The sequence below is a fragment of the Etheostoma spectabile genome, chromosome 15 (assembly GCF_008692095.1).
Source record: "Etheostoma spectabile isolate EspeVRDwgs_2016 chromosome 15, UIUC_Espe_1.0, whole genome shotgun sequence".
Taxonomy (NCBI): domain Eukaryota; kingdom Metazoa; phylum Chordata; class Actinopteri; order Perciformes; family Percidae; genus Etheostoma; species Etheostoma spectabile.
The window spans coordinates 16,896,033-16,919,875 of NC_045747.1; the positions used below are offsets into that span (position 1 = coordinate 16,896,033).

Below are 23,843 nucleotides of genomic sequence, written 5' to 3' on the forward strand. Positions count from 1 at the left end.
TGAAGGATGCAGTTCACAAAGGTGGACCCGAGAGGCGGAACCTTCTCTTCTCTGCAAATGAGAAAGGTAGAGCCTCACAACAATCTTATAAAAGTCATGAGGAAATTTCTCTCAAACACCAAAGTGTCTATACGAATGAAGTGGGAATACAAATGATATACTGGGATAAGATGAATGATTCCTAAAGTTGCATTACAAGTTATATCAAATAGTGTTAACATTTAAGATCTGTTGTTAATACCCTGTTTACAACATGACCAGACTGCTAACAAGAACAAAACAGGGAAGTTTATGCCTGGCTTTCATGATTTGCACTCTACAGTGCTCTTTTTAAAAATCTTGTTTGTGTAATGTGTGCCATAATCCTTAATATCTGACCACAAACAATTGCTAAATATGGTCGATATAACCTGGTCTAAAACCTTGTCGTGTAATTTTATCTGACTTTACAAGTTGAAGAGGATCGCCCAAGCACTCTTTTCAACAACTGACCAGTGCACAGTGGATTTGGGGACAATGGGGTCTTCACTGGTCATGAGCAAATGTTGGCTGCATTTGGATGAGCATTCAGTCCAGAAATTATTCAGACTTCAGAGGATCCAGCCATTGAACTGGGACACAGCTAATGTCACTTAAAGTTGATGACATCCTTGAAGACAGCAAAGACTGAGTTGTAGATGCTGGTTGGCTTGGAGTTGAGGGAATGTCGTTACAGTATGTATGCAACCCCGAGTGGACATGCATACCCACACAGACACTGTGAGTGAATATAGGAGACAAGAGTGTCACTCTAATCTCAGTGATTGTTAGCTGTGCAAAAGGCTTTAAGTGCATCTTTGCAGTGGCCCGTAAAGTTTTCATCAGGCACATATTGCATTTTCTGCTGCTGCTTTATAACCTCTCATAGTGGTTTGTCATTCTAATGAGTTAATATAGCATGGGTACCAACCAGGCACCTCTAAGGCACTGTTTATTTGAAATTAAAAAGTCAAGACCAACACTTCACAGTTCCTCATCGGCCCCATATATGTAATGGCTAAAAGTGTTCTGTTTGAGGCATTTAATCATGCTGTCCCTCAAATAAAGGTTGTGTAGAACTTAGAAACTTCATTTGTAGTAGTAGTCCATTATTTTTAAACTGGGCAAAACTACAGTCCGTGAAGCTAGGAGCCAAAAATATGATCTGGCTGTTGGTGGTGAAGTCTCCTCATACGTTTGTTGAATGCACACATGCAGACTTTTCATGGAGCGACTTGTTGCAGTATGTGATCATGTATTTACTCGGTCCCTCAGAGCGCTTGAGGTCTGGGCTGGGCAACAGAGACGGACAGAAGAGGACAGAAATATCAAAGAGACAGAGCCTTGGCAGAGAAAGAGAGGCTCTTACAGCCTGTGAAAATCATCATACAGTCAATACACTGAGGGGGACATGTGATTAGGGAAAAATTAGTAGAAGTTTGAAGAACAAGGGAAGGAAGCCATTATAGAGGCATGGAGAAGGCGGGTCCATTAGGATGGAAAATTGTCAAAAGAAGAAAAGCCAGTGAAATGAAAAAGAGAGAGGGATGAACAGATGGAGCGGGCTGGGACTATTTTGGTGCTCGATGTGATTATCAGCATGTGGTTACAGTATGTTACAGCTGACACTTTATATATGCCCCTCTGACTGACTGAATGGCTGTTTGGAGGGTCTTTGATTCATGCAAGAGTTTGTCAGAGGTCAGCAGCCCTGAGGGGCGGCGCTGTTTCTCACACCGAGTGGTTTGAACTGAAGTGGCCGAGCGTCCATTTGTGTTGTGCTTCACCTATTACGCCGGTATTACGAGAAAAAGCCTCTGTCTTGGACACATACAACACACTTATATTATTTATACACCTTTTCAAGCATTAATTGGTAGCTTTTTTGTTTTTAAAAGTAACATAAATAAAATGTGTGAATTTAACCATTGCCGGTCAATCTGGTCTGCCGTCCTTGAAGAGGCCTCAACAAGCCATTGCTATTTGTAAGGTTTCACAAACCAAACATTTTGGCAAAAAACTGGTTTAATAGTATTTTTTAAGCTTATATGTGTTTATGTTGATCGGAAAAGTAACTTGGAACTGTAGTTGTCAAGTAAATGTAATTATTTAATAATAGTAATATTTCCATCTGGTATTTAGTTGAGTAGAGATAGATAGATAGATAGATAGATAGATGTTTATTGATCCCAAGAAAAATGGGAAATTCCTGTGTTACAGCAGTAAAATCAGTCACAAAGCACAAAATATAAATATAAATGAAATACAAGGAAAAATATACATACATACAATATACATGAAATAATAATACGAATAAGTAAAAATAACAAATATTTGAATATGTACAGGATGGGGGTACAAAAAATGAGCAAATGCTTAAATAATATGCTAAAATGTAAATGTAAATAAACCAAATGTCCAGGTTGCATTAGTGCAGTAGTGTGGTGTCCAAAAGTCTCATCTACCACCCAGAGATGACATGTTAAAAAGTGTTATTGCATGTGGAATGAATGATTTTCTGTAGCGGTGAAGTGGTAATATACGTATTAAATGGAAATGCATAAAGTACAAAATTGTGCTTGAGTTTACAGTACTTGAGTAAATACATTTAGTAACATTTGACCTCTGGTTGCACATTTGCCATCTGTTTGGGCCACGGGACACAACAGAAAGTACACTACACTGTACAGGCTCCACCTGTGAGCATGCAGTGCCTGTTCTCTGCTGACACTGACTACCAGCGTACTATCACAGCTTGGCTCCGGTATGGACCCACCCAAGCAAGTTTCCCTGCGTCCAGATCTAGTTGTTGCTGAGGCAACAAGCTGCACCATCATACTGTATATATAGCATCTCGTCTTCACTGAGGTTCTGGTAGAAAGCGGCTCTGGGCTCACCGTCAAAAACACTCAGTAAAGTGAAGCAATGTGGCATAAATTACAAATTAGAATTTTGAAGACGGATCTCAATAGTTGGAAATTAAGACTGCAATATTTCCTAAAATCAATATTCAGTTTTTATCTGTGTCTACTATGGAGTTTTTGTAGTTTTCATTTCAGAAATGTATTATCAACATTTCAGAAAATCATCAGTGTTCAGAACATGGGGCACTTTACATTGCTACATTAATCATTGATCATTGATTACATTGATCATTTGGGTTTTCTGTCCTCAATCACATGCTTAATAGACACATTTCAATCCAATACACTATTTTTTTAAACGTTTTTTGAAAATTTTAAAAATGTATACAAAATAGAAAGGAATGGGATTAAAAAAAAAAAAGAATTCAGAAACAGAACCGGAGGCTACAATGAAAAGCAAAAAAAAAAACTAAGGAAGATTATAACAATCAAATAAACATGTATATTAGCAAGTATACACATATTTACATATGCAGATTCCCATCTTTATACACACGCAGGGGATCCAGCTTTAATCCACTACACTGCTGGAATGAGTTTTTGCCTAGTACTGGTGGTGATGTCATCAGAGGAAGACACAGGAAATGGGAAGCAGATGGTAAAGGAGAGGAGTGATGTAGTTGGGGTTATACATCAATGAGTAAGGGAAGGGAAAAGTAACACCAGCAATGTAAATGTTGTGATTTATGGATTTATAACTTAACTTTCAACTCAACTCCCTCTCTCTCTGTGTCTCTTCTGTGTCTCCTCTATGCTAGTGACTATATAATCAAGGAGAAGACAGTGCTTCTGCAGAAAAAAGACAGTGAGGGTTTCGGCTTTGTGTTGAGAGGAGCAAAAGGTAAGAAATGAGAAAAAAAACCACAACATCCTGTCTTGCACTCCCACTCATTGATTAAGGCGTTCTAATCATACTGTATCACATCCATAATACATTCTCATACATTCTCCCATTTCATGGTGTCTCCAGCTCAGACTCCTATCGAGGAGTTCACCCCCACCCCGGCTTTCCCTGCCCTGCAGTACCTGGAGTCAGTGGACGAGGGAGGCGTCGCCTGGAGAGCCGGCCTCAGGATGGGGGATTTCCTGATAGAGGTGCTGCCATGATTTACGACTGCATTATGGGAATTGAACGCACTGACAGATTCTATGTAGAGGTTCCTGAACCTACACAGAACCAGAAAGCAAAGTCCTCGAAATGTGGGATTTGTTTTAGAAAAGGGTTCATCTGCATCTGGATCTAAATGTTCAAAATGGTCTATTCAAAATGTTTTATATTATAAAACTTCTGTATTTACACATGGATCCAGATCTGCACCAAAAACAAACATTATATTCCAAGACCCAAGGCCTCACTTTTCACCAAAGTTCATCAAAAGCTGTAGGTTCTTCTACCAGCCTGTAAAAACTATACAAAGTGATATATATTTCAGTCAAGCAAACATGACTTCAAGATTCATTAATTCATAGATCCATTGTTACTACACAACATAATGAATAAGGTTCAGCTGATATGAATGTCCAAGAATCCTGAACTACAAGTAATCACTTGGCTCTATATTTTACTTTCAGTTTTCACTTCCATCATTTATTGACACAAATGACGCCAGAGAACAAAAATGCAATAGAGAGAAAAGAGTTGAAAATGGCAATGACAAGCCATGTTATTAAACTCAATAAATACGTTGTCTCTGTCCCAGGTCAATGGTCAAAATGTGGTGAAGGTTGGTCACCGACAGGTCGTCAACATGATCCGCCAAGGTGGCAACAGCCTCATGGTCAAGGTTGTCATGGTAACCCGCAACCCCGACATGGAGGAGGGTTCGAGGAAGAAAAGTAAGAGGCCATCTACTGCACCCTGGGGTGGTTCTGTAGGTGAATGCTGGTGATAACAACAGCTTGCCGACCACTGTGTGTTCCCCTCCCTTACAGTCCCCCAGCAGAGCAAGAGGCTGAGCACTCCGGCTATCGCCCTGCGTTCCAAATCCATGACTTCAGAATTGGAGGAGATGGGTAAGAAATGGGCTTAGATCAACTTTGGGGGGGGGGCGAAAAGAGTATCACAAAGAATAAAGAAACAGGCAGACAGTGAGACAAAGACAAATAAGGCGAGTGCTTTAAAGCTAAAGAGGGGGAGAAGGAAATGTTTCTGGGAGAAATAAATTGAGGTGAGGAGGGAGGATAGAAACAGAGTGAGTGTTGGGCGTTGCCAAAGATGCTAAAAGTGTGAAGGGGAGTTGAGCTGGGGTTAAATTTAGACAGCAACAACCTGGAAAGGGAGATAGTTAAGAAAGAAAAAAATGAAAAAAACGATTGGCTACCGCCGTGGATGAAGGTCTCAATGCATTTCACTGTTCTTTCAGAGGTTCCACACTGTCACTTCCAGCACCCCCACTACAGGTAACCCCATGCAGAAAAAGTGTCGCCATCCACCCTGTGATCCCTCTCTCACTGCCCGCTTCTCTTACCTCTTACCCCCCTGCACACCCCACTGCTCCCTGACCCGCCCACAGCTTTAACCCCAGTGCCCGCAGAGCAGTCCACCAGCCCCTCTGCTTAAAACACACACACACACACACACACACACACACACACACACACACACACACACACAGTATTTGTTGCCAAGGTAACACTGCAGGGCAATGGGCGTCACCTGAGAAGAGTTTTCTCTGGGGCCACAGACATCATGGCAAAGTATCTGATCTTCATCTATTAGTTAGCTGCAAGTTGCAAAATACTGTATGTCCTTTTTTTGTTGATATTTTTAGTTGAGAATGTCTTTGATTCATTTGGAATAAATCCCATACAAGAGAAAAATATTGAGATGAGTAATGTTTGAGTAAAAGCAACTTTTTTTCCAGGTCTGTTGCTATGGTAACAGCATTATGTGTGGCTATGCTTATGCCATCTCTATTTGAGGCAAAATAGTGGGAGGAGAGTGCATGGTGAGGGTCAACACCCCCATTTCAAATCAAAATGTTGGCCTGTGTTTTTTTTGGTGATTAAGTTATATTGCCCAGTGAGTAACTGATGATGTATGAAGGCTGATGACATGTGGAGCTGCTGGAAGGAAAGGGGAATCTGCGGGGCTCAGTCAGATCTGGTCTCAGATCTGGTTCCAGTACTTCAAACAATATTTTAAACTTGCCAAAACCGATAAACAACATCAAGTACCAGGCGTCCAGCTCTGCTGTTAGTCAGAATGTGAATAAAGTGTATACTGAGTGTAGAAAACAGCCCTTTGCTTTGTTCCTCCCCCATCTCCTCCCCTCACCTGCCTCCTCTCTGTGGTGTGACCTCACCAGCACAAAGCATGAGCACCCAGTCTGAAACACAGACAGTTTTCTGAACCGTCACTATATACACTATTATCTTACTACTAGCACTGTATGATTGCAGCGATAAAGTCTTCAATATCTCACTACTTAAAGTATCACTCCAACAAACCTAATGGTGCTACAAATTAAACTATTCTTCAATACAGTGTTGAAGTTCTTTAGGAACATCTGCTGGATTAGGCAAAAACACGAAAGTCCTCTTCTTCTACCACAAACAAAGCAAAACACTTAATCCGCTGCAAAAGGAAGTCATGATTTTTAGAGATAACGTGGTCATTATTTTACAGACAAAATATTAGTAACCTTGTTGTTTTGAAACTGTGTAAACTAGCCACTTCATCGTCATACCAAGGTATTGAAATTAAGTGAAGTAATATACTGTAGATGTAAACGCACCACAGTACTAGAGCTAAATCAGATAGGCTGATAGTAACTTATTGCAGATGTATCATATTGTGTATTTTTTTTTACAATAAGTAACAACAAATTGCTGTACAGAAATGCCAAACTAGGTTTGAGGTAATTCAGAAACAGGGTCACCATTACATGGAGAGCAATATACCAGACAGCATTTACAAGTGGATTAAAATATCCCACTAAGTGTGTGTTTATCTAATTCTTAAAAAAACAAAAAACAAATGTGGTTATATTATGTGTTTAGCTAGAAAATTACTATTGGCAGATATAGCTTTTGTCAGATTTTATAAAAGTCCCAAATATCGATATCAGCATCTGCCTCAACACTCTCATTAGGGTTATACTTTTAAATGAAAGAGTCAGTTCACTCAAGATGAACTGCATTCATCAAATAATAGCTTAAGTTCCTTGAGATGTGGGTGCTTATTCTGTAGTCACACACCTTTACAATAACTTTGATCCTCTTTGCTTTTGCCTCCTTCTGGATCAAGGTGATAGAAGCCGTGTCAGCCCCTACCATATGCCTATTGTAATGCATTAGAATTCATTTAGCCGTGACGCCTATTAAACTATCTCACCCTGTGTGATTGGTGCAGTGTCCCAGTTCACCTAGAAGTCATGCTGCAAGATAACAAGGACATTAAAATAGAAACGATCCTGCAGTGCACTTAAGTCAACCAATTGTTGTTTCCCCCGACACTCATTTCAAGCAGAGTTGTTCAAATATATTTGGACATGTGTTGTGACAAAAACTATGGCTTATTATTGGAAGGATTTGTGCATTGGAATTGCATTGAAATACAAGACAAGTTCAGAACCGTTCATGCTTGGTTTAACCATCGGTCATTAACATTTAATTTCTGTTTAATTAAGCTCGATAAACTACAAATTATGAAATATACCAGCTTGAGTATAAGTAGGGCGGATAACCCTATTCCTATTCAGTCCACACACACAAGCTCACTTACAAGAGTGGATACAAACACTTAAGGGTCACCTTTAATTCCTCCTCTTTTACTCTCCTGTAGACTTGTCCCTTTACTGTTCACTTGTCTAACCACTAACCCTGTCTTTTCTTTGTCTCCTTTGTCCCCACTTAACTGCTTGCGGAATTTTGACCATTTAACAGTGGAGAGAGGTGGGAGTCAGCTTTAGACTAATTCCACATTTGAGTGTGTGTGTGTGTGTGTGTCTGTGTGTCTGTGTGTGTGTGTGGGTTTTCAAGTGTGTTCGAGAGAGTGACAGCATACTGTATGTGTATGCAGCATGTTTACTGTAACAGAAGTGTGCATGCTTTAGCTGTCTTAAAGTGTGGGTGTGATGTACGTTCTTTAACATCGAAGATCGAAAAGCCTGCCGTGGTGACTCAGTTTGTCAGGCTCCGGTGAATGTGATTAGTATTCACTGTAACAATGCTATCGCACTTTCACTCCTGCCAAAACTTAAGTCTCCTTTTGTCCTCCTTCCAGCTGCTACCCCTTGGAAAAAAAAATCAGGTATGCTCTGGTACACTCTCACTTAAGGCGTTGTATTTATGTCTGTCCAAAAAGACTTGGCACTCACCGCTCAGTCACTTTATTGGGCTTATTCTGAGTATCTTTTTTTTTTTTAGAATTCGAATCCTCACAAGTTACAGAGAAGAAGAGGACAGTCTATCAGATGGCTTTGAGTAAGGGAGCTCATGTTTGTCAGTGGATGTTTCCTGAATCTCTTCCACTCTTTCTCATCCTCCTTCATCAAGTGTGTCCCTTTCCCTTTCCTTCATTTTGTTGCTGTCCATCTTTCTGTTTCATTGCTGTATGTCCCTTTTCTCTCTCTCTTTCTTTCGCTGTCTTTTTTCTCTCAGATAAACTAGATGAAATTCTTGCAGCAGCTCAGCAGACAATCAGCACCAACGAGGCGCCGGGGACACGGGGACAGGGGCCAAAAAGAGACAGGGGGCGAAGTTTCTATGGCAATGAGGTGTGTATTGTGAAACATCCTACATTAGTTTTCCTGTGTTGACTGGGACTGTCATCAGGTTGAGAAGAGTGCCTCTCTCATTGACAATGAGTTTTAGTAAGAGACATCAAAGAATATGGAATATAGCTGTAAAGAATATGGAAGCAAAACTTGGGCAAAACTTTTATTTAAAGGTCCCATGGCATGAAAATTTCACTTTATGAGGTTTAATAAAGTTAACATTAATATGAGTACCCCCAGCCTGCCTATGGTCCCCCAGTGGCTAGAAATGGAGATAGGTGTAAAAAGAGCCCTGGGTATCCTGCTCTGCCTTTAAGAAGATGAAAGCTCAGATGGGCTGATCTGGAATATTGCCCCTTTAAGAGGTCATAAGGGGCAAGATTACCTCCCCTTTCTTTTCTTTGCCCGTCCAGAAAATTTGGCACACCCATGAGAGAGAGACATCATGGCTTTCAAACGAGCAAAGTGGCTGTGGGTCAAGGCCACACCCCCAACTTCCACCTTGCCCCCCCCCCCCCCCCCCCCCCCCCCCCCCCCCCCCCCCCTCCTCCTTAAATGCTACAGACTCAGAAATGGCACATACTAAGGAAATCTTATTGTGGGACTGGCTCTAGTGACTGAGGTGAATTTTTTGGAAAGAGACTTCAGATATGGTATTAGGGGACCACTAAGGTCTAGATAAAAGCATCCAAAGAGCACCATGTCATGAGACCTTTAAAGTTTCTTCTCATTCTTACATCAAAAGGTTTGAAAAGTTAAAGATCCCCATTGACTGAGACCCATAGATTTGCATAAACACACACTGGAGACAGGTTTTATCCCTTGGCCTGTTATGAACAACACATGAACCAATGTATAAGGACGACAGCACAAGAGGCATTTTCACATTTGTGTATTTATGTTGAGCAGAATGTGTAGTCTGAAGATTTGTTACATGTCTGCAGCAACATATTTTATTATTTTCAGTCTTTTATTGTTGACTCATTTAAACCTGCATTAACTGGCATGCAACACTAACTCTGAACCAGTCACGCAAAGGAGTCCTTCATACACAGTTTTTAGTTTCTTTTAGCTTATTGTACTGTATGATTAAGTCTCGTGTCACTCTCCACTTTCTTTCACATGCTCCTTTTTGGCATTTCAGCCAAACTACGGGGATCATTCCGGGATGGGGATGATGTCGTCTGGGTTGGGCCTCGGCTACGACCGTGGCCAGTACACCTCAGGTCACGGCCCTCCGCACGGTATGCTGCGGCAGAAATCCATCGGTGAGGCTGTCTGTTTTTTCTGTCTGCCCCTCCTTTCGCCTGTCTGTCTGTCCTCTGGACCAGTAGAGGTCTACACTGTGCTGACCTGTTTGTCTGTGGCCAACCATGTGTTGTCTGTGGCCAAAGTGCACATTTTGTATCTGTAGCTGATTGTATGGTATACACTTACCTGTGTAACTCACTATACCTGTGCTGTACTGTTTGTTAGTCTTTTACTTACCCAACTAATATTTGTTATATACAATAGTGCCAATAATCTCCTTTTTTTATTCAGATGGATTATTTTCTGGTTTGTAAACTAATGCTACCCTGTTGCTACTTGTTTGTGGAATTACTGTATAAATAGCATTAACTAACTTACCCACTAACAGACATAAGAATTGAGGACAGACTCACTGGCTGGTAGATGGGCAGTCAGATTTAAACAGACACTCTCATAGATTACCCTCAGCTTTCCTTTTTTCTGGCTCCATATCCTCTCTACTTTTATTCACCCCAAAACTTTTCTTCTTTTCTTCTTCATCAGCCTCTTTTAATCTCACTCTCTATCGTACCACCTGCAAATCCCTATTTCATCTCAATTTATTTTTTCTCCATTTGTGAATGCTGTACTGCAGGGGTGCCCGAGGAGGAGAGACAGTACCTGCATCCTCCAGCCATGAAGTTTGCTCGCAGTCTGTCGGTGCCTGGCCCAGACGAAATCCCTCCTCCTCCCACCACAGCTCCACCAGACCCACCATTCTCCTCTGCTCCGCCACTAGGTTGGAGAGCGAAGTCATCCCAGCAGCCCTCTGTCTCCGTTTCACAGTCCACATCCACCTCTGCGCACTACCAGCCCTACTCCCAGTCAGTGCACTTCACACATGGGGGCAGGGAAAGGGCCGGTGGTCCCAGCACTGGTCCCAGTGATGGAGCAGTGGACAACACAACCGCGTATGCACACGCCGCTGCCCACACTGCTCAAAGCAGGACTGCTTCACGGAAGGTTGCGTATACTGGGGAGTCTGTTGGAGGTGGCATAGGTGCTAGTGGAGGGGCCAAGGGTGCAGGTCTTAGGAGAGGCTACAGCACCGCTGTCCCCCCATCCAGCATTGCTACTGTAATGCCCCAGCAACAACAGTCTACCCAGAGTCAACCCCAGCGAGCAGACCGCAGTGCAGCTGGGGCTGGAGCAGGTGGTCCTAAAGGAGGGGCCCGGAGAGGCAAGGGCCCCCTGGTGAAGCAATCCAAGGTAGAAGACCTGCGCATGGCCCAGGGTACACTGGGAGGAAAAGGCTCGGTGGAGAAAAGCTCCATCCCCATACCAACCATTATCGTCAAGGCCCCTTCAACCAGCAGCAGTGGACGCAGCAGCCAGGGCAGCAGTGTGGAGGCCGACGCTCCTGCATCAGGGGAGACAGATGAAGCAAAAACGCCTCATGGTCCTCCTCCCTCCACTCCTGCTCCACAGCCCCCTTCTCCGCCTTCCATCCCAGCGCCGCCGCCTCCGTCCTTGCCTTCTATGCGAGCCCAGGATAATCTGGACTTCACCAGCCAGTTTGGGGCTGCCATTGTTGGCGCAGCTCGCCGAGACAGGGAACGGTTTCATGAAGCCCGCAGAAAGAGTGCCTCATTGTTCATGTCTGTTGAGGAGGATGTAAGTCTTGGGGGAGTGAGTGATGGAATAACAAGGACTCAAGTGTCACAGCAACAGCTTAACACACAGGGTGAAAGTTCATCAACACGGCTGCGCCCGTCCAAGTCTATTGACGAGGGCATGTTCTCTGGGGATACCTTTATCCATCACACCCGCAGTATGCCTCCAGCCTTTGGCCTACCTGAGTACTCCACACCTGCCCTGGACTATCAGCCTAAGTCTGTGCCCACTGACTTGTACACAGCAGCAGGCAGGCAGCCAGCACCCTCCAGTACCACCACATTCATTCACCCTCTAACAGGAAAGGCTCTTGACCCCACGTCGCCACTAGGCCTCGCCCTGGCTGCCAGAGAGCGTGCTCTAAGGGATGACAGCCGATTAAGGAGGGGAACCGAGCACCACTTTACCCGACAGATGTCGAGTGGGATGTTTCCTTCGTCTACTGTGACTTCTCAGCCTGTGTCGTCGACCGCCCAGTCCTCCAGCTCTTCATACCTGGTCACCTCATCTTCTCTGGCCGCTACCACAGCCACTGTTGGACGCCCACCCTCACCCAGAATCCTCAGAGGAGTTGGGAGTGTGTGGAGTGAGGAAAGTGGTGGAGGAGAGAGGGAGCGGGAAGGAGGAGGGGCTCGTGAGGGGCTAAGAGTTCGCTTCTCTGAGGACAAAACGGTCCACACACACCATTACCAGTCTCAGCCGTATCAGCCAACCTACAAGGAGAGGGAGCGAGACAGGTCGAGGGATCGGGAGAGGGAGCTGTCAAGAGAAAGAGAGAGGGACAAAGAGAGAGAGGGTTACATGAGGAGGGCAGAACAGGCTGCTGCCAATGCGGCAGCCGCTGAGAGCTCTGCTCAGCAGGCGTCCCATTCTCAGCAGCCTCGGAGGCCCACTTTTCTCAGGATGGAAAGTCAAACTGATGCCTATATCTTGTCCCTCACCCCTCCCTCTCCTCCACCTACCAGTACTCAGCAGACAGCAAACACTACTGGGAGCACTGGGACTGCTATAATGGTTCTTCCTCCCCCGGCCCCCTCAGTTGATGTGGATGATGAGTTTGTCTACGCAGACCCTCTCCCCCCTCCGTTACAGTTTGCTAACAGCTTCGACAGGGGACTATCAGGGTACTCACAACACGGGATGCGCCCCAACAGCCTGACATCCCGCCAACAGCAGGTCCCACCCCCGCCACCTCCACCTCCTCCTCCACCACCACCCCCTCCACCCCCCCAAAAAGAATCATTTGTAAGTGGGTTTCCTGCTCATACACCCCTGCCCTCACCTCAGGCAGGGGACTCCACTGCCTCGAGCCTCACATCTTACGACAGTGAGGTAGCTAACCTGACTCAGTCCGCTACGTCCCCCTCCCAAACGTCGCCCAACCCCCCTCCCCCTCACTCTCCCTCCACTCTGCAGCCCACCTCGATAGCGGGACCTCCGCCTCCCCCATCAGTCTCACCACCGCCCCCTCCCGGATCTTATCACAGACCCTTCTCTATGTCCCACCCCCACCACCTCTACAACAGCTCTCACACTCCCGGGCGCTCCTCCCCCACGCCCCCCCCGCACACAGTTGCGCCTCCCCCGGCCTATCGTAGTCACCCAGCGCCCTCCTCCACTGCTGCCACCTCTGCTCCACTTAGGGGCAATGCCTCACACGCCACGACCGCTAGCTGTGCCGCTACAACCACTTCTGCTGCCACCACAACAAACACCTCCACTCAGCTCTACCACGAGCGCACACATACCACACATACATCATCCACCGCCATCACTGGCAGTCGCAGGACAGGGGAGCACCATCGTCCTCCCCCCGCTACTAAGAAAGGAGAGTCCCAAGAGACGGTAGTGGACTCTGGGATTGAGGAACTGGACAGCCGCAGCAGCAGTGACCACCACCTCGACAGCATCCTGGCCAGTGTCCGTGGAGACAGGCTGGACCGAGGGGAGAGAGGAGGACGGATGGGAGGCGGGACAGGGGAATCAGAAAGGGGAGGAGATTTTCTGGAGTCTTACATGAGCTACCTGGACGGACAAACTTTTGAGATGCAGAATGCCACAGCAGCAGCCTCCACCTATCCAAAAACCAACAGGTTCAGAGAGGGAGGTCGCACCAGTGATCTACACAGACAGACCAGCACTGCTCCTGCATCCTTCCACTCACACAGACGAAGAGATGAGCAGGAAGAGGATGAGGTCGAGGAAGGAGTGGATGAAAGTGGCCGGGACGGGTATGGAGTAAGGGACATGCAAAATTTGGGACGCCCTATTTCACCGTACTTTGATCGCCCTCGCACTCCTGAGATGAAGCCTCTATGGGGCGAGGGGCAGATGGCCGGTGACCAGTCTGGGTCACTTTTAGAGGGGAAAAAGATTTACCCTCCTGCATCCAGTATGAAGCCCAGCATCATAAATGAGCTGAGCAGCAAACTGCAGCAAAGAACCAAGGACAGCTGGAGCAGCCAGAGACCACTAGGCAGACACAGGTACACATCAGTGAAAACTTTGACTTTATGTTTTTCATTTTTCACAGCATGAACTACATTCTTTGTTGTTGTTGATGCACGGCATTGTCATTCTATTAATGTCCATCACCTGTGTGGATGTATTGGTGTGCCACCTGTGAGTTCTGTGCTTTTCACAATTGATGTTTAGGCCTTCTGTGAAAAACTGTGCCTGTGTATGTCTTGTGTAAGTGTTATGTCTATACTGTGTAAACCTCTCCTTTTATTTCTCTGGCTTTTTCCATGTGTTTCTCTCAGAAGCAGAAACAGGTAATAGAGCCACTTCCACACTCCTTTTTTTCTGTCAGGAAGAACATAAAACCTTGACACCTGCTTAAATTTACAGCCGGTTTTGAGACAGTGAGGAAGGAGAGGAAACCTTGTTAAACTTGATTCATTTATAATGTTGAACACAATCACGATGTTGACAGTGTATGTAACAGCACAAAATCATTTAAATCCACGGGTTCTAAAAAATGCTGGTCAGTGTTGACCAACATTTCCCTTAATATGTCTGCATGTTTTTCATCGTATCGTTTTCTGTCTTCTGTCATGCTTTTCTCTTGTCAATTTCTCTCCTTTTCCATTCACAGATTCTCAGAAGACTCAGCCTCAGCTTTGAGCCCCCCCTCAGGTCGATCCTTGTCACCGTCTCCGATTTCATTATCGCAACCATCGTTGTCCCCGTCCCCAACCCCTGCCTCTCAGTACCCCAACTGGGGACGATCCCCATCTCCTCAACCTCAACCTCCAGCTGCCTGTCAGCCTCCACGTTCACATTCCCCATTGTCTCCGACATCTTATGCCCCATACCCCACTTCCCCCAAACACAGACCTGTCTACCGGACCAAAGCCCTAGAATTCCAGTTCATCCCCAGTCGCGACTCCCGTAAAGCAGAATCACACATGTTCCAGCGTAGGCGAGCACCCAGCCCCCTCATCTCCCCGTCAGAGAGGCCAAAGCTGGGTCCCCCCCGGCCATCATCCCTTCCGCTCCTCCCCACCACACCTCTGTACAGTGCCATGTATGACCTCCGAGGTTCAATCACCCCGCCATCACCTGGGAACCCTCTTGGAGATCCTTACTTCTCGCCCTCTCCTCCCCTGTTTGCCCCCTCTGGTGCCCCTCCTCCTCCAAACTCTACTTTAGTTGTCTCTCGATCCCTCTCTCCAACTCACTTCCTGTCCGGGACCTCTTCTCCGCCCCTGCACCCTCATCCTCCGCCTACATGCCTGAGTTATCCCCATCTTCCGCCCCCTTCCCCTACAAAGCCTTTTGCCTCCAAGCCGCTGCCCTACTGGACCAAGTATGACGTTGCAGACTGGCTAGGATACCTGAACTTGGGTGAGCACAGAGAGCGTTTCCTGGATAACGAGATTGACGGCACCCACTTGCCCTCCTTAACTAAGGACGACTATCTGGATTTGGGTGTGACACGTGTAGGCCACCGCATGAACATAGAACGGGCCCTGAGGACCGTTATGGACAGGTATGGCTTTTTTTATCGTCACTGACCATCTCAATTATTTGGAATATTTACAATTCGTTACATGCATTTTTCAGTTAACTTTTTCAAAAACTTCACAGTTCTTTTTACCAACATGCAACTCAACACAACAGTTAATCACACATCTAAAATGACACTTCTTAAAAAGTAAAATATCAAACACTAACAACCAGTAGCATGTTTGCATTTTGCATAAAATGAGATCCCATTATATAAGAGGAATGACGTCACTTTACATTGGCTATCGATTAATGGTTTTGGAAATTTTTTTGTTTCGTTTTTTATGTCAACATTGTGATGCATAATTTAGATATTATTGTAGAAATCTGCTGTTAACCTTGCACTAGCCTTTTGCTTTATTAGCAAATAATTTGACGACAATTCACGCAATTAATTGTGAATCAGGCTAACGTTCAAAGACAGCATACTATAGGCTACTATGACATTTTATGGCATACGTTACAATACCACAACTTTTTTTATGACTTACTATACAATATAGGTACATCTCAGTTCTCTTGAATTGCATTCCCCGGCTCCTCCACTCGCCTTCATTCTTCATGTCTTAGTTTCTCCCATCAAGGAAGCATGGGAGAGACACAAGCAAATCATGGGAGGAGAGAGGGAATGAGCTTAGTGTGTAGAGGGATGAGACGTCCTTTCCTATGACGTGTCACATGAATTTCTCAGCTGTATGGGTGGGGTTAGCAGCCGTTTCAGCTGCATGGCTTCCGGGAAGGCTGCTCTCGTTTAATCTCGCTCATAGCTCCTCTGTGATCTCTACTCAAGTCTAAGTTCTCGGGGTAGAAATAAGGTCTTTGAGACAGACTATACAATGATTTTTTAGGATTTTTATTAAATACAATATTATGACTTTTTAATGACCTTTTTATGGCATACTATACTATGACTTTTTTGTACCACTTTTTATGGCATACTATACCATGACTTATTTTCTGACATACTGTATTATGGTATTTTTAGGACATGCTATATTGTGACATTGTATGGCATACTTTACTGTGACGTTTATGTGACATTGTTATGCCCTGTCTAGGGGTGGCAAAGACACAACAAGAACCAGCCCCATCTTCCCCAAGTAGCCACAGAGAAGGATCACTGAATGTAAAAGGGTTTACTTTATTTACAGATTCAGATAAATACAGTGGGAGCCTGGTCAGACTTCAGGGTGAGCCAAGGCTAACAAATCAAATCTAATGTAATAAGTAACCAATCTAACCTGAAGAAAGAAAGTACACCAAAATACTACTACTATATAATAATATAAAATACTGCTATTAACCACTTACCTCCTTACTTAACTCGGGCTGGCAGTAGCTCAGACCGTAGGGAGTTGGGTTGGGAACCACAGGGTCACTGGTTCAAGTCCCCATATGGACCAAGAAGTACAAAGAGTAGATTGGTGGCTGGAGCGATGCCACATTCACCTCCTGGGCACTGCTAGGTGCTCTTGAGCAAGGCACCGTACACCCCCCCCAACCTCTCAGGATGTTGGGTCAGCTGATAGCCCGCTGACTCTGACATCACCCCATTAGTGCATGTATAGGTCCTGAGCATGTGTGTATTTCAGGCCTGTGTGTGATTACTAACAAAAGTTACACAGAGTGTAAATTGTGATTTCCCCAGTGGGGATTAATAAACAAATTAAAATGAATTCAGCTAAACAGGAGAGAAAAGCAGCCTGCATTTTTACTTAAAACATTAGTATGGCTAAAGCTACAGTCTGGATGCTATTTTTGCTTTTTTATGGCATACTATACAAAGACTTTTTCATGACTTTATATATATATATTTTTCTGCCTTAAATGGACAGGAAAGCTATGAGAGAAAGGGGAGCGAGAGGGGGAAGACATGCAGGAAATTGTCAAAGGTCGGACTCAAATCCTGGATCTGTGTGCCAAGGCATTCATAACTTTATTATGACATACTATGCTAGGAATTTTTCTAACATTTTTAATGACATACTAGTATACTATGACTTTTTATAGCCTAATATACTGTTACTTTTTAAATGAGTACTTCAAGAAAAAATATTCTATGACTTTTATGAATTTGTTATGACATACTATAACGTTTTATGATTTTTAATAACATACTATATACAATGACTTTCATGCCATGCTATACTATCAATTTTATGAAATGATTTTAAAAATGATTTTCATTCTTTTCATGGCATACTAAACTATGACTTTTATGAATTTCTTATGACAAACAAGAACTCTTTGTGACTTTTAATAATATACTATACTGTGGCTTTTTCAACATTTTATTGCCATACATTTTATTGACTTACTATTATACCTTTTATGATTTCTTTAATCATCATTACTTTTTTTAGTATTATACAATACTTTGACTTTTTTATCCCTTTTGCAACATTCAATTCTAAGACTTTTTTGTCATACTATTCTATGACTGCTTTAACACTTTTTGAGACATGCGGTACTTTTGACATACTATCACTGTTTTCGATATAGCATGCTATGATTCTTTTCATTATATTCTAACTTTTTTCGACATACTATGCTATAACTTTTTTCATCACTTTTTTTGACACACGCTCCTTTTGACATACTATACCATCACTTTTTTATCATTATTTCGACATATACTAAGACTCTTTTATCACTTTTGTTTTACATATTTTACTATGACTTTTCCCGACATACTATATACTATGACTTTTTTCATCACTTTTGTTGTCATGAATTTTTTCATCACTGTTTTCAACACATGCTACTTTTAACATACTATACTATTACTTTTTTGCAATATTTCCAACATTATATACTATAATATACTATGACTCTTTTATCGCTTTTTTGACATACTTTACTGTGACTTTTTTATTATACTATGTCTTTTTTCTCTTTTATCGACAAAATATACCTTGACTCTTTTGTTTGTTTTTTTACACACTTTACTTTTTTCAAATTTTTTCGATATACTATACTAAGACTTTTTTATCACTTTTTCAACATACTCTTTTATCGTTTTTTTGACATACTTCACTGTGGCTTTTTTGTCACACTATACTGTGACTTTTTTCACTTTTTTTCGACAGATTATACTATGACTTTTTCATCACTTTTTGAGACATACGATACTTTCGACATACTATACTATGTCTTTTTTCAGCATACTACTCTATGACTTTTTTTGATCACTTTTTCCGACATACTATACTATGATTCTTTTCATTATACTATACTATGACTTTTTTGCGACATACTATACTAAGACTTTTTTTATCACTTTTTCAACATACTATACTATGCTTTTTTTGTCATTCTATGCTATGAATTTTTTAATCCCTTTTTTCAACATAATATACTGTGACCTTTTTCTCACTTTTTTTGTTATACTATGCAATGATTCTTTTCATTGTACTATATTGTCTTTTGCGACTTACTATATTAAGACTTTTTTTAATCACTTTTTTTACATACCATATTATGACTTTTTTGTCATACTATACTATGACTTTTATTTAACTTTTTTGATATGCTATACTATGATTATTTTCACTAAACTATACTATGTCTTTTTTCTCTTTTATCAACGTAATATACTATGACTCTTTTATCACTTTTTTTGACATACTGTACTTTCCTATGATTCTTTTCATTATATTATACTACGTCTTTTTTCTCTTTTATCGACAAACTATACCTTGACTCTTTTATTGTTTGTTTTTTTACACACTTTACTTTTTTCAAATTTTTTCTTTTCAAAGACAGTTTTTTTTTTTTTTTACGCTGTCAAGATTTTTACAATGTCACTGTTTTCAGTTTCAACTTTCTGTCACTGTTTTGGCGTAGGGAGGAGGGGCCTGAGGGGAAGGACAAAGAGGGCGTGGCTTGTGGGAATTTACATAGGCTACTGGCGAGAGACCGCACCTCCATAGGAATCCTTTCTGTTTGTGTTTTATACTTCAAACGACTTTTTTTAATCACTTTTCTATGACTTTTCTTATCACTTTTTCCGACATACTATACTATGATTCTTTTCATTATACTATACTATGACTTTTTTGCGACATACTATACTAAGACTTTTTTTTATCACTTTTTCAACATACTATACTATGCTTTCTTTGTCATTCTATTCTATGAATTTTTTAATCACTTTTTTTACATACTATTCTATGACTTTTTTGTCATTCTATGCTGTGACTTTTTTCTCACTTTTTGACATACTATACTATGATTCTTTTCATTATACTATTCTGTCTTTTGTCTACTCATTTCCCAGGTAACACAGTGCAAAACATTTCACTTAATTTGCTAGACTCTTGGCTGCAGTGCTGCTACACATGTACAATTACACACACCCACATACACGTTTGCAGGTGTGGTTTCCTTTCCAGAGATAGGGTAGGTAAACTCGTTACTCTTACAGTATATATCATTATACTATACTATGTCTTTTTTCTCTTTTATCAACATAATATACTATGACTCTTTTATCGCTTTTTTTAACATACTTTACTGTGGCTTTTTTGTCATACTATACCATGACTTTTTTATGACTTTCTTGACATACTGATTCTTTTCATTATACCATACTTTCTTTTCCCCACTTTTTTCTCACTTTTTTCATACTATATATAACTTTTATTTAACTTTTTGTGACACAAGCTACTGTCGGCATACTACACTATGACTTTTTTTGACAAACTATCCAATGACTTTTTCATCACTTTTTTCATATGCCATAGTATGATTCTTTTTATTTTACTGTACTGTGTCTTTCTTCTCTCTTTTATCAACATAATATCCTATGACTCTTTCATCACTTTTTTCAACATAATATACTATGAAGTTTTCATCACTTTTTGAGACATACTTTCGACATACTATACTATGACTTTTTACAACATACTATACTATGACGTTGTTATCATCCTATACTATGTCTTTTTTTCACTTTTTTGACATACTATACTATAATTCTTTTCATTATACTATACCATGACTTTTTTTTATCACTTTTTCAACATACTATGCTATGACTTTTTTAATCATTTTTTTTGACTTAGTATACTGTGACCCTTTTCTCACTTTTTTCTTTTCATTGTATCATACTGTCTTTTTCGCCAAACTATTCTATGGCTTTGTTTTCATCCTATACCATGACTTTTATATCACTTTGTGTGACATAAGCTACTTTCGACATACTATACTATGACTTTTATCTCACTTTTTGGATATGCTATGCTATGACTTTTTTCATCACTTTTTTCAACATACTATACTATGCCTTTTTTTCATCCTATACTATGACTTTTATATCACTTTTAGTGACATAAGTTACTTTCGACATACTATACTATGACTTTTTTTTCAACAAATTTTACAATGACTTTTATTTCACTTTTTTCATATGCTATACTATGATTCTTTTCATTTTACTATACTATGTCTTTTTTCTCTCTTTTACCAACAAAATATACAATTACTCTTGTAATATACGTTACTCTTTTTTTTGACTTACTTTACTGTGGCTTTTTTCGACATACTATACTATTACTTTTTTGTCATACTATACTATGACTTTTTTCACTTTTTCGACATACAATACTATGGTTTTTTTCTCACTTTTTTTGATATTCTATACTATGATTCTTTTCATTATACTATACTGTCTTTTTTCTCACTTTTTTCAACATACTATACTATGACCGTTTTCATCACTTTTTTCGACATACTATACTGCAACTTTTTTTATCACTTTTTGCAACATACTATACTTCTAACATAATGTCACTTTTTTTTCCCTCTACATTATGCCTTTTTATCAGTTTTATCAGTGCGGTTGCTTTCACACAGAAGGTTGAAGGTTTGCTCCCCGGCCCTGCATTCAATTCAATTCAATTTCAATTCAATTTTATTTATAGTATCAATTCATAACAAGATTTTCTCAAGACACTTTACAGATAGACCACACTCCAGAATTTACAAGGACCCAACAGTTTCTAATAGTTTCCTCCAGAGCAAGCAACAGTGCGACAGTGGCGAGAACAAAACTTCCTTTTAGGCAGAAACCTCGTGCAGAACCCAGGCTCTTGGTAGGCGGTGTCTGACGGGCCGGTTGGGGTTGAATGAAGAGTGGCAATAAAAATAGAAAAAATTAGTAGTTTGTAGAAGTTCTTTGTAGTAGTTCATGGCTAGCAGGACGCTGTGCGGCATTACAAGGCACAGCAGACTAGCAGGATGTAGCTGGCACCGCAGAGCGTAGCAGTTGAACGGCATCACAGAACGTGTAAGCGGACCATGGCGACAGCTCTACCCTGATTTCGGAGCCTCTCTGATCCAAGGGAACATGCTGGGGAAAAAAAACATAAGGACTCCGGGGATGACTCCCCAGAGCTAGGTTAGTAACAAGCATTTCTGGGACATGGATGCACATAATGAAAAGATGGAAAAGATAGAGGAGAGAGGAGCTCAGTGTATCAAATATTCCCCAGCTGTCTAAAACTATACAACAAACCAAGAAGACGAGGTAAAGAGAGCTCCAGCCCGCCGGGCCAGAACCTCCCCAACCGGATCGCTGTATGCCAACTCCCTTAGTTCTATATATTCTGGATTATTGATAGATATTTTATTTTTTTATTTTCCTTTATTTAACCAGGTAATACCCATTGAGATAAAAAATCTCTTTTGCAAGGGAGCCTGGCCAAGATAGGCATCAAAATTACTCATCATTACATACATACAAGACACACTAAAAACCAATATGCACTTACAATAAACTCAATTAAAACATTGACATGTAGGGAGTCCAACTCAAAGCTTCTCATTTTCAGCTATAAATACTCAAAGGAACCATTTACTAGTTTCAAGTCCTTCTGCGCAAATTCCATGTAAAGGGAGCAGATAAGCAAAGGCCTTTTTACCCACTCGTCCTGACCCTGGGACAGAAAACAAGACAACAGCCTGAGAACGGAAGAGTAATGACCAGTACTTTTCTTCATAAGTAGTGAACAATAATAGATGGAAGCGCACCAAGAATAGCCTTATATAAATGTATACCAGACAAAGCCAGCTAGTTTTCATATAAATCTGAAAACTATGTGACAACTACTACTCCTAACAATATTCGATTCTATGGCCCTAACTAGTGTATCAAATAAGTCCCAAGCTGTCTAAAACTATTATTACAACAAAACCAAGAGAGACAAGGTAAGAAGCTCCAGCCCGGTCGGGCCAACTCCCCCCAACCGGATCGGGCTGTATGCCAAGTCTCCCTTTAGTTATATTTTATAAACTATTGACTAACTACTACTCCCTAACAATATTCGATTCTATGCCTAACTATAAGCTTTATCAAAAGGAAAGTCTTAAGCCTACTCTTAATTGGAGACGTGGTCTGCCTCCCGGACCCAAACTGGAACCTGGTTCCACAGGAGGAGCCTGATAGCTGAACGCTCTGGCTCCCGTTCTACTTTTAGAGACTCTAGGAACCACCAGTAACCCTGCATTCGGGGAGCGTAAGTTCTCTCCTAGGGTTGTAAGGTACTATGAGCTCTTTAAGATAAGATGGAGCCGACCATGAAGAGCTTTGTAGGTGAGAAGAAGATTTTAAATTCTATTCTATTTTAGGAAGCCATGCAGAGAAGCTAAAACAGGAGAAACGTGATCTCTTTTCTGATTCCCGTCAGAACACGTGCCCAGCATTCTGGATCAGCTGTAGTCTTTATGGATTTTTTCGAGCAGCCTGATAATAAAGAATTGCAGTAATCCACCTAGAAGTAACAAATGCATGGACAGTTTTTTCTGCATCATTTTAGACGATATTCCTGATTTTTGCAATATTACGTTGGTGAAAAAAGGCGATCCTTGAAATTTGCTTTAAGTGGGAATTAAAGGACATGTCCTGATCAAAATGACTCCAAGATTCTTCACAGTGGTGCTGGAGGCCAGGGTGATGCCATCCAGAGTACATATCTTTGGATTGCGTCACGGAGGTGCTTGGGTCCGAGAGCAATAACTTCAGTTTTATCTGAGTTTAACATTAGAAAATTACAGGTCATCCAGGTTTTAATATCCTGAAGGCACGTTTGAAGTTTAGCTAACTATTCCCCTGTTGAAGTGTAAGACACCTAGGAAAGACATTGAACTAAAAGTTGTTATCTTTTAATTATATAGTGCTTTCCTAGTCTTAACAACTCAAAGCGCTTTTACATAGTAGGAACCTTTCTCACACACTTATACACTGTGGCCAAGGCTGCCATACAAG

The 23,843-nt window shown here is 41.7% G+C and overlaps 1 protein-coding gene across 5 annotated transcripts in view; it reads left to right on the top strand.

Moving 5' to 3' along the window:
- Nucleotides 1-23,843, top strand: part of shank1 (SH3 and multiple ankyrin repeat domains 1) — an 82,882-nt gene that overhangs the window by 57,381 nt on the left and 1,658 nt on the right. The window contains exons 16-27 of one of the 5 annotated variants that reach the window (XM_032537380.1): nt 3,701-3,783; nt 3,913-4,037; nt 4,643-4,778; nt 4,875-4,955; nt 7,830-7,838; nt 8,170-8,196; nt 8,313-8,369; nt 8,547-8,662; nt 9,807-9,930; nt 10,548-14,052; nt 14,329-14,340; nt 14,664-15,560. In XM_032537380.1, the coding sequence (XP_032393271.1) occupies nt 3,701-3,783; nt 3,913-4,037; nt 4,643-4,778; nt 4,875-4,955; nt 7,830-7,838; nt 8,170-8,196; nt 8,313-8,369; nt 8,547-8,662; nt 9,807-9,930; nt 10,548-14,052; nt 14,329-14,340; nt 14,664-15,560 (5,172 nt within the window). The remainder of the gene's footprint in view (nt 1-3,700; nt 3,784-3,912; nt 4,038-4,642; nt 4,779-4,874; nt 4,956-7,829; nt 7,839-8,169; nt 8,197-8,312; nt 8,370-8,546; nt 8,663-9,806; nt 9,931-10,547; nt 14,053-14,328; nt 14,341-14,663; nt 15,561-23,843) is intronic. The other 4 variants (XM_032537381.1, XM_032537383.1, XM_032537384.1 and 1 more) reach the window with 4 other exon arrangements.